The sequence below is a fragment of the Trachinotus anak genome, unplaced genomic scaffold (genome assembly GCF_046630095.1).
Source record: "Trachinotus anak isolate AG129_WGS33_773 ecotype Australia unplaced genomic scaffold, CSIRO_AGI_Tana_v1 ptg000028l, whole genome shotgun sequence".
Classification (NCBI taxonomy): Eukaryota; Metazoa; Chordata; class Actinopteri; order Carangiformes; family Carangidae; genus Trachinotus; species Trachinotus anak.
The window spans coordinates 11,155,652-11,171,182 of NW_027273879.1; the positions used below are offsets into that span (position 1 = coordinate 11,155,652).

Genomic DNA, 15,531 nt, shown 5'->3' on the forward strand with positions numbered 1-15,531 from the left:
CTGATTATTGTGAAACCAAGTCTTGGAGCCATGGGCATCCTTATCCAGTGTCCATATCAAACATTTTATCTGTAACTCTTGAACAACTCAAATAAGTCTGTAGGCCGGACACATTTCCAGGAGCTCATGTAACTCCACTTGGCGCTGATTTGCCCCAACAGCTTACACAAGCTGAAATGTAACCTCACGTGACTGTGAGATGATGTGTGCCGCCCGTTATCCAAGAACAATACAACTAGATTAACTGTAATTTACAGCATGATTTAATCTGTTTACTCTGCAATTAAAAAGAACCAATTTTCAGATAATAAAGTCATTTTTTTCCTGCCCTTTTCTTTGTCTTCATGTCTTTCTCAGCTACTGTTTAGGAAGAATACATTTTCACTGGAATCATAGATCCATGTTAATTCACAAACCACCCTCACACTGTGTTTTTAAAGCTCCTGAAATAGTTTCACACGAAGTTGTTCTCTTAAACATTAAATGTTTATAACAAAATATGCAACGATCAAAGTTAAAGGTGCCCTGTGGAGCTTTTAAACACAATGTACACAAAAACTCTGTTTGCAGTAAAACTCTCTAGTGCACCTTTAAAGTTTAGGAAAAGAAAACATCCTTAGTTACTATTTATTAAGAACCTTCAATTATTTGTTTCACCAGGACTGTGTAGGCATGGCTGACTGATAATGTCCTAACAAAGGTTAGAAAACTGCTCTAAATGTTGCTATTAACATGTTTTTTTTTTAAAGTTTGTGGATATAGACAGCCACTTAACTCCATATGATTTGCACAGTGTCTCTGGAGGTACAACCAGATACTATTTTTGGTTTGAACAGTATTTGTGCTTCTCCAGAACAAAAAACAATATCTGAAGAAATAACTAAGAGTGTGGAGTTTGTCTAAGGAAAGGTCATAATCCCTCACTTCCTTATCAACTCCCTCAGGTACTGATGGGAAAATAGCATGCAGAAGTCCAGTCTCATTTGCAGTCAGCTGCCCCCTAGTGTCCAGGATATAGGTCACTGTAATTGAGGCCGCAGTGGATCTTTACTTTGTGCTGCATCTGTTATCATCTGTGACATGAAGTTGGGATCTGTCAGGAAAAGCCTTTGTTGCTTTATGTTATTTTCCATTTTTCTTTAACTCCAATTTTGAATCAAGATTGGTTTTAGAACCTGTGCGCTGTTGTGAATCTCACTCATAACAGCTCATAAATCCATCTGACATGATCCATATTGTTTTGCTTTTAAGTTGATAGCTCTCACAAAACTTTGTGATCTCAGAAACTGTAAAATCCTTGTTAGTGTTTGCTGTGGTTCAGCAGCAGCCATCCTGTGGTCAATTGTGTAGATGCTAGAAAGAATTTCCTGGTTTGCTAGACAGAGCAAAATGAATACCTTGGATGAAGTTTCCAAAGCTATGCATTATACCTCTGGTGTTAGCAGCAGGGCAGTGATTTGACTGGGCTGCTACAAATTTAGATTTAGGTTTAGATTTATCGGGAGAGGAGCTTCGGGTCACCAGCCTGTCACCAGGCACAGTTATACAGATATCAAGTATCACCACAGCCTCATTTTTTTTAAAATTACTCAGAAGAGACTAATTATGACCTTATAGAAGATTAGCAAGAGATGCATGTGATGGGTCTTTCACGTTTTCAGCAAAGCTCCAGCAGACAGGACTGAGGCGCGGCTGGGGTGGAGGAGGGGGTTTTGTGGGCAGATGGTTTCCCAGAAAAAAACTGAAAATGTTGCAGGGCCATCAAAGAGTCATGTTTAGGTTTCTGAGATCCTCCTAAGAGTAAGTGGATGAGTGTAGAGACCTCTGGCAGAGTCTGTTCAATTCTGTTGGGAGTTCATCCAACAGTCATGGAAAAGGCTATTTATCATGACATTTTTGCTGATCTGGCTCAGAAAGAAAAAATGAGGTTAATATGCAATAGTTTCTTGGAAATGGGTCATAACATTAATAAGCTACAATAACTAAGTAGGATGGGTTTCACATGAAAGTTTGCATCTGTTTCTGTGCCTGACTGTTTTTCATAAAACTTTAAGTGATATGTGCATGGATGAAGAAGATAAGTTTAGATATGTGCTTGTTACTTAACTTTTCATGGCCAGACTGAGCGGTTATCAAACACACTTGACTAGGCATGATCAGACATCACGTATCCAGTATGGTTATATGAGCAGCACCAGACCCAGACTTGTGTAACAGTTTCAGAAACTCCAAAAGCTGAACTCCTCCTCCTCATCATCATCTCACTGGGCGCATCTGCAGGCTGCAGGAGCAGAGCGATATGAGTTTACACGGGTGCACTGAAAGTTAGCTTGTCTCCTCTGCTCACTGGATATCCTTCAAATTGAGATGAAGGATATTTAAGTGAGAGACAAGTGGCAACCCCGGCTCATTAGAAATATTTGCTTTGTCACATTCCGTCTCCTTTAATTGCGTTCACAATGGGATTACGCATATTTGGCACGCCATTTTACGCATATGCGTGCGTCTATTTATTTGTTTTCATCCTGCAAGCTGCCCAGTCTCAGAGAAGTCCGGGTGCACAACAAGGAAATAACCAGAGACCGGCTCTGCGGAATACACTACAGTGGTCACACAACGGCAAGATTTTTAGCATTTTAAGCCAGGGCTCGGAGTATCAGCCACCGAGGCGGAGGGGCGCACCTCAGGAGCAAGTGCAGGCGCGACCTGTCACCATCATCCGAGATGTGGACGTGAGACATCCGGACACCCAGAGCCAGCCGGTCGCCCAGCAGCAGCAGCAGCAACAGCAGCAGCCTCCCCGGCCGGGGTCCAACACGCAAAGCCCCGGCGGCCCCGTCCCTTTGTTCCAAAGGCTCGTCAGAGGGCAAGAGCACCGCCAGAATCACCGGGACCGGCCCGGTGAGCGCCCGGGGACGCAGAGGAGCAACAGAGCCAATGAGACCCAGGAAAAGGTCACTGTTAGTCCTCCTCTGCCCAGGAGAGAAGACATGATGGTGGGTGACGACCCCTACGACCCCTACAAGTCCATTGATAGTGATAACCCATATTACAACCATTATGACGTTTACGACAGACCAAGGCCGAGATCGAGACCTGGATATGGCACAGGGTACCATCAGTACGGTAAGAGTGGGGAAAGGGTCCTCTAAACAGCATTCAAGTCCTTAATGTGACAGAGATTAACCTTCCTCTTGAAGACATGTTTATGATGCTAAAGTTCAATAAGTTTATCAACTAATCAGTAAGTGTCCTGATATCTTGTTATATGTCTATGTCTAGTTTCTGCTATATATCTGTTTGTCATCTGTTAAAGTGTTTGTTAATTGGTTATTGGTTGATTCATGTTTGTTTGTCTTATTCAGCTAATATCACTATTATTATGTTGTTGTCATGTTGCTGTAGGTCTCCCTGATCTTGTACCTGACCCCTACTACATTCAAGCCTCTGCTTATGCCCAGAGAGTCCCGATGTATAACCTGAGATGTGCAGCTGAGGAAAACTGTTTGTCAAGGTATAGGCTGCTGTCAGAACCGATCCACAGCGAGAAAAAAAGAAAAAGATTTTGCAGTCAAGGCTGAGTGTGATTCAGAGAGCTTTGAACCATAACAACCACCTAAAGTGTTTGTCGGTGAGGGCTGCCCAGTGGAAGCATGAGGTAAAATTAACCAAATCCTACCACTGATGGTGGAGAGGGGTGGAGTGGTGGATTTCTGTAAAAGTTTAATCATAGTTTGCATGAGAGGAGAAAGCCTGAAATGGTAAACACATTATTGAAAACGAACCCAAACACCCATCTTTCCCAAACGTTTTTTTTCCACCCACCATTTATTTATGTACACTGTGACACATATGCTTCGCTCAGGCCCTGCTCCACTCAGAGGAGGGGGGATGTAGCATGAAAAACAGTCTCAGTGACGTTGTTGTGTCCATATATGAACAGTGCTTTTTGTTTGTCTGCACATATATCCTCCTTCTTTGGCTTGTGCCTGCAGCTCAGCCTACAGAGCCAGTATGAGAGACTACGACACCCGTATGCTGCTGAGGTTCCCGCAGAGAGTCAAGAACCAGGGGACAGCCGACTTCCTCCCCAGCAGGCCACGCTACTCCTGGGAGTGGCACAGCTGTCACCAGTGAGTGTCATGTCGTGCCAGTGCTGTCTGCCACACAATCACACAGAGGAAGAGTGTCTGTGATCTGTTGCTGCTCTCATGAATCATTTTGTTCTCACTGGCCAATGTGCTGGTTAACAAAGTATGCAAATGCCAGGAAACCAGATACAAGAGAATGACACAGTTATGTTGTAAATTAGATAGTATGTGAAAGCTCCACACCAGCACTTTGAAGTGGTTTTGTAGCTTGTTTCTCTACATCATATTTAAATAAAGTTAAGTCTCAATAAAAAAAAAACACACTCAGTGTATTCAGGGAGGAACAAATGGACTCCAGAGGGTTTTAGGTAGAGTCATGTGAATGTAATATCCATGCGGGAATAAAACAGCCATTGAAATTAGAGGTTTTGAAGAGACATGTCCGATAATCAAACTCTATCTGAACATTTACATCACATATTCATTAAGAGTTTTAATTGGAGATAAAAAAAAAACACATTTGTTTGTAGTTCATTTGTTCATCAATTATGTACATTACAAATATGAATAACTGAACTAGTTATTTCTAAGAGACACCATCATCATGATGTTTCCTTTCCAGTCTGCAGTTGTGGTATGGCACCCCCTGTTGAACCACAGTTGTGTTACTTTAGGCTGTTTCTCAGTTTTTGTTGGCTGTTTCATTGTTTTGTAAAGATTTTGATATCAGAGCTGACATCTTAACATGAGTTTTATTTGTATCTTTAGACTTTTAAAGATGTAGTTTTCTATTTTTACAATGATAACAGTAAAACCTGCATTGGGCTTTCACAAAATGATGAGCCTGAACTTCACTTAACCTTTGAATTCAGTCATTTTACAACTGCAAAGCTAGACATTGTAAAATAAAGTTGTGTGGGAGATACTGAGCCAAAAAGGGAAAGTGCTGGTATTTTTGTCCCGTTCTTGAGGTTATGGAAAAGTGCCTAGTTTTTCCTTAATTCAACAGAAACTACCTCAGTCCATAGTTATGTTGTGAAACAACCAGTCTACTGTGCTACTCCCCAAGATGGAGCACATTTGGCAGCAGTCCAATAAAATGTTGATGTAAACGGTATAGATTTTTTGGCAATGTTTTGAAAGTCAACTGAAGTTAAAATCCAGGCTGTTTTCATCTCATTAAACAAACTTTGTCATTTAGCTAATGGAGCGAAACCAGATTTGGAATCACTGTGGGTCCATGTTACCATGTAAATGATAAATAAAATAAACACCTTTGATGGTTTCAGTCAGAAAGAACACCTGGGAATGTCCAACGAAATGTATCTAAATGTTAATCAGTAATCATATAAATGTGGCAAAGTAACAAAAACAATCCCTGGTAGGTCTCTCAACATGAAAAACAGGGCCTGGTTGTTTTAAAAAGCCCCAGATTGATGTGGAAGTCAGTTTAGTTTGAAAAAGTCTGGAGTTGTTGAACACTGTGCTGCTGATCCACAGGCACTTCCACAGCATGGATGAGTTCAGCCACTATGACCTGCTGGACGCCACCACTCAACACTCAGTGGCTGAGGGCCATAAGGCCAGCTTCTGCCTGGAGGACACTTCCTGTGACTATGGATACTACAGGCGGTATGCCTGCACCTCACATACCCAGGTGTCAAAGATAACTGCTGAAAACAGAACTGCAAATGCTATTTCTGACTTTAAAGCTGCTCTTATCGTTAATTTTATGTCAACGGTGGATCACATGACTACTTTTATTTGAAAAAGGGTCACACATAGTGACAAAAACACAGAGAATTATCACCTGACTGCAGTTCCCTTAACCTCTATGGAGCATTTTAGCTTCCTTCAGCTTATTGTTTTGGTTTTACGGTCAACAGCTTAACTCTAACTGCTGTCATCAGTGTCATTTTCAGCTGCAGCAATAGACAAAAAAGCTCTAAAAACCATTTCTATGCTAAAGCTAAAGAACTAGGTGTTTCCCTCAAGGGATGGCGGAGACCAAAACAGAGCTAACAGGAGAGTGAATAGGGAGCTAGAAAAACAATTTCAAATTTATGATAATTTTGCTCTGTGATGTTTTCAGCTAACATGTTCACCCTATCAACTTCATGAGGTTATAATAGGTCAGTGTTTCAGTTTATATCTGTTGCCCCCAAGTGGCCCAAAAAATCACTTCAATCTCAATCACAGGAAGAGCTAGCCAGTTGGCTTCTATTAATTCTGAATCAATCAGCTAGCTCTGCTGTCAATAAACACGAGTACGCAAAACAGTACCGTCTAATGATCCAAGCAGCTAATCTATTGATGCACATGTTCATATTCAAGTCATCTTTCATAGCTTTCGCTGACTGTCCATGACAGTTGTGCATTGTACCAGCACACTGTGGGCAGAACAATGGACGCTTTTCACAGCAGATATTTTGATGTTTTTACTTATAATGCTGGCTCTATTGTACTCCCAGTAAGACATGACAGTGTGACAGTGAGTCAGCATGAACAATACCCAGGAAAGGGAAAGAAGTTTTCATTTTCTTATTTACACCTGTGATTTCCGCACAGTGACAAAATATCTTCTATTTAAAAAAAAGGCATATTTGAAATGCAACTGTAAAAAAAAAAAAGTGTGTTGAAAAATGAAAGCCAGTTAATTCCAAGGCATAAATGGAAATTGGAAGATTTGTCGTTCATACATTTCTGAAAAAGAAAAAAAAGGAGAGTGGAGCTAAGATAAACAAGTGCTCCACCACTGAGGCAGCTGTCTTTTAGCGAACAGCTTTAGTATTTCCTTTTTTTGCCCAAGCCAGTAGTGATGGTGATTTGATGATTTCCTGTCTCTCCTGTAAGATGACCCCACCTGCCTGAATGTCTGTGATCAGTTGTTTTGCACATGTTCTCTTTTTCCATCCTGCTCTTTTTTTCTGTATTTTGACTGGCTGATTTATTTCTTTACTTTTTTTTTTCTTCTCTTGTTTTTTTGTATTGACATTGAATCCAAAAACTTCTATGCTAATTACTGTTTTTTTTTTATTATTATAAGCTTTTTATTCTTATCATTAGATATTAGAGTATTATAGTTACTGTTCTGTATGTTTTTTTTAAAAAAGCTTTGTATTATTCACTAAGAAGTTTGTTTTTGTTTATATAATTTTTTATATTGATGTTGTCCAATGTCCAGGGCCTCAGCCCAGGATGCTACGATACCTACAACGCAGACATCGACTGCCAGTGGATTGACATTACAGATGTGAAACCTGGAAACTATATCCTCAAGGTCTGTCAGAAATACCAGATGATGTTTGGCCTCTCTTGAGACACTAAAAACCACTTTAAAAGAGTCACACTTCTGTGGAATCACATTACATTCATCAACATTTGATTGTTTGACTGTTGTTATCTTTGCTGCCATGTTATTGATTCTTATATTTTTATGTATTTCATTGTTGTTCTCCACAGATCAGCGTAAATCCGTACTATCAGGTCTCAGAATCAGACTACAGCAACAACATTGTGCGTTGTGACGTGCGCTACACTGGCAACTACGCTTATGTGTCAGGTTGTCACATGTCGACGTACGTATTATGCCTCAGTTGACAAATATTTGTTTAATCTATTTTTGTATTCCCCATTGATCCTCATTGTGTTTTTATTCTTTTGTGTATATTTTTCAGGTATTAAAAGATGAGAGTCATTCACAGCAGCTCAGCTAAGACGTTCTGTAAATGACAATGAAGAGGACTGCAAATGAAAACAAAAAAAAATACATAAAATTTGTAAGACTTGCATTCATTTTATAATTTAAAATACTCTCAATTTAGAAAGAAAAGTAGCAATCATCTGACGTCATAGGGCCAGATTACGTTAAATTTATCTTTTCCTGTGTGGGAAAGTTGTTATTTTTCTCCTTAGTGAAAAGTATATTCTTTTCTTATCTTTTCTTTGAGATTTTTTTCATTTTACTTACTTCTCTTGCATTGTACTGTATGCTTGCATTTCATACCGCCTCTAAGATAGTTAGAGAATAAAAACTATGAAATTTAGAAGCCTAAAATAGCTAAATGCACACATAAACCAGCTTGCCTTCATTGTCAAGTAATTATCAGTTATATCACAATCTTAAAATGAACCACTTGTTTAAAGGAAAATGTATGTTATATTTATATTCAACAGAAGAAACTCTCTTTACTCCAAAGCTTTTGATGGAACTTGAATAAAACTTTGTAATATTGTATTGCTGTTTGAGACTGATCTGTTTGATGTGACCTCTCTCTGTCTCTGACATCTTCACATTGTTTGTTTGACAATGTTGCAAAACAGGGAAAAGCAGCAAATCCTGACATTTAAGAGGCTGGAACCAGACTTTTTTTTTTTTTTTTTTTTAAACCATTTCACATTCGCTTTCATAAAGATGTGGTTCTTGTGTGTGAGAGACAAGTTATAAAAACTCAATCAGCTGTTCATCATCTATGCTGACTTTTTGATTATTACTGTTGTAAATGTTTTTACAGGCAGGCTCCATTAGTACCATTGGTTAACTGAGCTAGATGTCTAAAATTGATGGAATTCCCCTTTAATAAATAACTTAAGATAACAATAAGTTGAAATGGTTGGTAATACTTTAAGTTCCCTTATAAACAGTATATAAACAATTAATAAATGGTGTTTAACATGCTATAATATATTGATAAGCAGATGTAACTGTCCATTATTTACAACTATAACTTTCTCTGTTGATCAGCTAATCAATTAATCAAATAATGGTTTCAGCAGAAGTTAGGAGCCACATGTGGTCATCTTATCTCAAACAAATTTAGGAAACCATCAGCATGGCCTGACAAAATCAGCTATTACTGCTTTATACTCCAATGATAAAGATAAGAAATGATCTCTAAATGATCCCCATAAAGCAGAACAGATGTCAAATCTCCTTCTTCTTCAGCACAGACAACATTTGGACACCATCCAGGACATTACCTCAGCCTGCGGGTTGCTCCATCCTCCGCTCCACCAGGCTGCGCCACTGAGGCTCCGCCGTCTTTTTATTCTCGACTCGGTGATTTTTATCAGGCTGCCGGAGAAACTGGAGGGGAGACCACCAGCAGAGGAGAGCGTGTCTGTGCGTGTGCATGTTTGCATGGGTTTGTTATTGCTTACAAAACTGTACGACTTTCAGATCAAAATGCATCCGGTGAGGGTGTCGATCCCGTCGTTTCGTTCAGAGAACAACTCGATCGAGAGGGGATACACGGTAAGCTGCTCGGTAATAACCTCTGTGTGTGTGTGTGTGTGTGTGTGTGTCGTCGGCTCTGCTGCTGTCATCAGTTTCTCATGTTAACTCTCACGGCATCTCTTTGCCCTTTGAAGTCATGATAACATTAGTTTAAGCGGCGCAAATGTCGCTGTTCGTTTCGAGCGGGCTGTGTGGTTGAGGTGCTCAGACTTCACCTCGTTGTTGCACACACACGCATGAAACTGTTCAGATCTACTGATCAATGAATCTAAAGGCCTTCAGGAGAAAAAAACAAAAACAAAACTTTGATTTCAGGTCGCGTTTGCACTGATTTCTGAGTGTCTGTGTAATTAAAGAGCCGCAGGGCATGTAAACCGAGCCGGTCCGGCCTGGTCCCCGGGTCAGAGGAGCCCCAGCTGTCTGACATCAATAAAGACTGGTTTACAAACAGCTCTGTGCCATCAGTGCACTGTGAAGGAAACCTCACATTAAAGACTCATTTTTCAAGTCTGTCCTAAAACAGAGAAATAGTCACACTGTATATGAACAGCATGGACATCAGGATAACATTGAAAAGGGGTTTTCTTAGTGTAGTCGTTTCTCCTGCCCACATGGGCCATTACAAGATCCCTTCCTAATGGGCTTTTTATAGTAAGAGATGGTGAAAAATCCTGCAGCAGTGCTAAAATATACTATTATTCATCTGTAGAGGGGCAAGGTTACAGTCTAGTACAGATTTCTTTCTTTCTCATAATAACCCTCCACTGCATCTCAGCAGAGAAACACAGAGGGAATCTCCGACTGAAGAGACTGTTATTTTGGGTGATTATGGATCCATTAGACTGCTGAGACCTCTTACTAGCTCCATGATAACTTTTCAATACAATTTTGTACAAAGCCGGAAATTTGGAGTTTGTCCTGCATCACTTCAGACAGGACTGATAATCTGTGAACTTCTCCTTTAAATGTAACTGTAACTTTTTATATTATCTCCCTCCTTAAATTTCTCATTAAAGCGTTAAGCCAGTGGTTTACTACTGAATGCCTGGAAAGCTTTTAGATGGAAATGATCAAAATCCATAAGCAGCAGGAGTTGAGCTATCCTGATTTCATTAGCTACTACATTTGCCACAGTGCATTGGACAGCACGTTTTTATCAGAGCCTCCATGCCCTATTTCTGTCAAACTCCATGCCTCCAGGCTGTAACATGGGCTTTCTGTCATAAACGTGTCCCAATTCTGATACCTCAACTCAGGATGTCTGCTGATGCTGAGTAAAGTGCTTTAAATATCCCAAATTTAAAGGAACAGTTGAAATTTGAGACAGGCTAGGAGTTTCCCATAGCTAAGCTAACCAGCTGCTAGTTTTGGCCTAATATATATTGTCCGTACAGACGTGATAGTGGCATCTGAAAAAGCAGAAGAAGTGAACAGTTTTATTTTTTCCTTTATCCTTTTAATCATCTGTTGTGCGTTTGGGGAAGACTGTTTCCTGGTTCAACACATGACCCCTGTGCACGAAAAGAAATTGCTGAATGGTAGCAAATCCCTGCAGACAGGTTTCAAAATCATCTGGGTTCCCGAAAGAGAGTAAGCATTTTAATGCCTATTAAAGGGAGGTGTCCACATACTGTAATGAAATTGTGAAATAGATTTTTTTTTTTTTTTTTAACAGTAAACAGCCACTAAGTTTTTTTTATTACAAGAAGAAAATTCTATGAACAAATAAAAATGTTTTCTTTGCTCTTTTTTTTTTCCACAGTGAAGACACTGCTGTTCCAGGATTTGTTAATAATTATTATTACTTGTTTTCTCCCTTTCTTGGGAGATGTAATCGTCTGTGTTTACGTAACCAGTCTAGAATTGCATTAACAACACTGCCGTCATTTAAGAGTGGATTTCCTACTTTGCAAAATGCTGGCAAGAACAGCGACATGCATGCAGTAAAAGTGACGCTTTTACAGAAGCGTCCAGTCAAGCCACGGAAGTAGAGGACAGTCTGTTTTGGGATGTTAACATGACAGATCTTGTTTTTTCAACTCAATCAGGCAGATGTTTCCTCTTTGCAACGAGCTGACATCAACAGTAACTGACAGCCTCACAGTCAGCTGGTCAGTCAGTCACACAATGACTGTTTGAAATGGGAGGGGACGTTTTTGGCTGATGGACTCTGGTGATAAGTCCCTGACTCCCTCCACTGAGTCACAACAAGTAGCACTAACTTTTTCATGTATTTCAGGTATTTAAAATTGACGTGTTGATGAATGGCAGACAGCACATGGTTGAGAAGCGCTACAGCGAATTCCACGCCTTGCATAAAATGGTGAGATTGAGTGCATCTCCAGAGTTCATGATCAATTACTGGTGAAAAAAAAAACAAACACAAAAAGATATTTTCCCTGTTTACCTATGTCCTGGTGAAAAATTCAAATGTGTGTACCATAGGCATGCACAGTATATCACATCAGCTAATAAATAGTTGATGATCCATGGAGGTTAACCATGTTGGTTTGTGGTTGCAGTTTTATTGATGAGTTCCTCTTCCTGTCCCTCACAGTAGTCCATTTGTTTGACCGGATCTTTACTTTCTGTATAGGTGTTTTTTTAATGGCTGACATTTTGACATGTCACAGTAAGAGAAGCACAGTTGTAAATAATAAAATAATGGACAGCTGAACTCCATTTAGCTGCTTTGCTTTCAGGGTCCCTGCATTGACTTTTTATTATTATAATATATTATATTATTTCTATTTTCTAGGCCTATTGTGAAAACCAAAACTTTGTCACAGTGAGATGTCTTAGCATTTAGCTCAAAGCACATCTTTGCTTTATTTTTTTTAATAGTTTATTGCTATATTTATTCATTTAAAACCATATTGTTTATTGATGATGTGTCCCTGCCATCTGTCGTCATTTTAACAATATTTGGTGAAGCCAAAGACAATTTTCCATCCCTACCGGACTCTTAGTCTTATTTTTAAAATGCTGTTTCTTAAATCTATCCAGCTGAAGAAGAGCATAAAACCACCTGAGATCCCTTCAAAACATGTGAGAAACTGGGTTCCCAAAGTCCTGGAGCAGAGAAGACATGGTCTGGAGCTCTACCTGCAGGTACTGTGACGCACCTTCACTCCACCTGCTGGGACTGTTCCTCTGAACTAGAGACTGCCCTGCATGCAGCCTCTCTGCTTTAACCAAGTACAAATTTTGCAAAACCCAAAACTAAAGTACAAATGCAAACTACAAAAAAAGGCATGCAGTTCTGTCCCGCTGCTTCATGCACACATTGCAATTTGCTTTTGTTTTGTCTGTTTTGTCAGACTATAATTATGGAAAATGAGGTTCTTCCAAAGATATTCCTGGATTTCCTGAATATCCGCCACTTTCCATCAGTGCCAAAAACAGAAAGCTGTGGGTGAGTTGAAACTGCAGCTTGTCCATAAAATAATAGACCAATCTGTGGCATTTTTATCTGTGGGAGAGTTTGTTCCCAGGCTGCTGGAAAGCTTTATGTCTTACCCTTTATTTTTCTTCTTTGAAGGTCATTTGATACAGAATCGGAGGAATCAAGGTGAGTCATTTTGTTTCCTGTTTCAGAGAATATTTTTTAAAACCCTTGAACGAAACAGCAGGTCGTGTTCTTGCTTTGCACTTTAACCAACTTGAGTCATTATTTGCTCTGTACTTGAACTTCACCCAGCATGTCAGTGAACACCACCTGTGCTGTCCTTCATGATGTTAATGCATATGCAGCATGAAGCCGCCCACAAACCCTCTGACTTCCCCTTTTCTGATTCTTTTCAGTAAACTTTCACATCAGCCAGTCATGCTGTTTCTGAGAGACCCCTACCTGCTGCCATCTGCACGTGGTGAGTCCAGGCTCGTTATGTAACTATTAACCATAAATCTATACAAATCTTTCTCAGCAAAAAGTGGGAATGGACGACTTCTTCACCTTACCTTGCGATTTTATAACCTCTCTTTTCTGCTTTACTTTCAGATGCATTTTCTAACGTCGTGATTGAAGGTGTGATGCACGGAGTTTTCTACCCAGATCTTCAACCAAGGTAGAAGTGCAGAGCTGTATCTGAGGACATACCTCTACAAACAGATGCTTCATATTTTCACACCATTTTAGGTGTACATCAGCAAGATACACTGAGCCTCATTTATATTCCCCAAAGCATATAACAAAAATCCATACATTAAAAACAAAAGGTGCCTAATATCTCAAATTACTGGCACCACATTTTAAAACATAAAGACGTAATCTGTTGTCCTTACCCCCAGAAAATTCAGATTCACAGTATTGATTCGTATTTCAATTAATTTGTCTAATTCTCCTCAGAAAATAATTTAAGTTAACAGTTTTTGCTATAAAATTCACATTACAATCAAAATAATTAGAAATATATCAGGAGTGATAGGGTTTAATGCAGTGTAACAAATTATTTCTTGAGGAAAAATTGAGTGAAATAAACGTTTCGGACAAAAACTGGAGATATAAATAGGGGGATGATTAAAGTAGTGAAGTAGTGAGTTCAGTTAGTCAATACCATAACCTTTTTAAATGGTGAACCAAAAGGGAACCAGCTGGACTGAAGGTTTGCCAGAGACAGAGAAGCATTTTTTGGCCTCTAAGCAAGGGGCTGGAGTGTAGAACTGGATCATTGCCTGCAAACAGGGAGGTGCCACCACATTGAATCTGTTTAGAGTTGCCACATGGAGCCAGCTGAGGGAGTGTAATGGGACAACAACGATGATTTTTTTTGAAGAGGGTGTTCTGGGAGAATGGACAGCAATGTCCCACATGATGGAGTGGAAATGATTTTTAGCTTTTTGAGGAGGTTGTTAATGATACGGGCCTCCTTTATTTAGTGTCGGATGTCTGTGAAGGAGCGTTGCAGTGCTGACAGATGCTGGGTGAGCAGCTCAGTTTGATTTGGTGGGGAGCTTGAGCATTTGGGCACAGAGCCTATATGAAATGTGATCACGACAGATAGAAATATGTGGCATAACCTGAGTGAGGAAACACATTGGTGTCACTTGGTGTCACTGGAGTTGTGGAAACCAGATACTGACCGAGCAATAAAGACAGGTTTAGGGTGACTTGTCTGTCTTTTCCTCCTGCCTCAGTGCTTCCCTCACTTGCATATCTTCCTCCCTCTACAGCTCTGGCCACATGACATATGGGGGAGGAAGCAGTGAGATATGAGCCTTTAAGAACAGCTTATTGGAACTAACCACAGGGTTTGACCTGCTATTGAAATTCCACACTACACAACCTCTCTCCTGCTTAGAACATAAAAAGATCGAAGGCAATTTTAATCTATTTGTAGTCTGTGCAAAATTGTATTCTATTAATCATTAAATCAGAGCTGACACAAGCCTGTTACTATTAAATTTTCCCAAATCTCATGAAAACCAGCTTCAGAATCTGCCTTGGTAGCTGTAGGTGCAGGTAGATTTTCACATCAAGGCTTCAGTTTGTGTAATGGAAATAAGGATTATGTTGATTTGTGTTCAAAGAGTAGGAAAAAGACTAATGATAACACTTGCTGAAGGCCAGTATCTTAACACTAATACCAGTCATTTTGCATTTCACGTTGAACTTATACATATTATAGAAAGCCAGTTTTTCAGTTGTGGTGATTAGAGGCATAGTCCCCCATTGTGTAAAGGGATGTGGTGATTTCAAACACAACCAGTACAATACTGTGCAATACGAATTCAAACACAAAGTGATTATTTTGTACCCTGTAAATAATGATGTGAAAATACAAATGTAAATGACGTGTAATGAAGCATTGTGTTGCATGTCACCTCATGGACAGTGCTTGATGACAGAACACGTGTCTGACCTGCCTTTACTCTTTTCTAATGTGACTGGACCTCCACTAGAGCACAGTGATCACTACACATTAAAATGAAATGGCTCTTGAACACTTAACCTCAACTGAACACATCAAGATTATATGTTTGAACAAAGTAAATCATTTCCTAGATGTCCATCTTGTAGATTTATATGTATTTATATTGTGTATTAACATTGTACTCTGATTATGTGAAAACTATCATTAATGTGCCATATTGTCAACCTACAGTGAACACTGGACTTCTACTGTAGCACTTTAAAAATGGACGACATGTAAAAATACTGACACCATTAAAATCCATTGTTTGCACAAACCGCCTTTGTCAGAC

At 39.6% G+C, this 15,531-nt stretch overlaps 2 protein-coding genes across 2 annotated transcripts; both read left to right on the forward strand.

Annotated features, from left to right (window-relative positions):
• The first annotated feature begins 2,258 nt into the window (after nt 1–2,258).
• Nucleotides 2,259–8,328, forward strand: loxa (lysyl oxidase a). The gene is made up of 7 exons (XM_071465595.1): nt 2,259–3,126; nt 3,406–3,514; nt 3,996–4,133; nt 5,592–5,748; nt 7,276–7,371; nt 7,554–7,669; nt 7,769–8,328. Exons 1-7 carry the CDS (start codon nt 2,460–2,462, stop codon nt 7,773–7,775), a joined length of 1,290 nt encoding a protein of 429 aa, XP_071321696.1. The 5' UTR covers nt 2,259–2,459; the 3' UTR covers nt 7,776–8,328.
• A 774-nt stretch (nt 8,329–9,102) lies between these two features.
• On the forward strand, nt 9,103–15,517 carry snx24 (sorting nexin 24). Its single transcript, XM_071465596.1, has 7 exons — nt 9,103–9,345; nt 11,567–11,650; nt 12,334–12,438; nt 12,648–12,742; nt 12,869–12,898; nt 13,132–13,196; nt 13,328–15,517. The coding sequence occupies exons 1-7, from the start codon at nt 9,232–9,234 to the stop codon at nt 13,396–13,398; spliced, it is 564 nt and encodes a 187-aa protein (XP_071321697.1). The 5' UTR covers nt 9,103–9,231; the 3' UTR covers nt 13,399–15,517.
• The last annotated feature ends 14 nt before the right edge of the window (nt 15,518–15,531 follow it).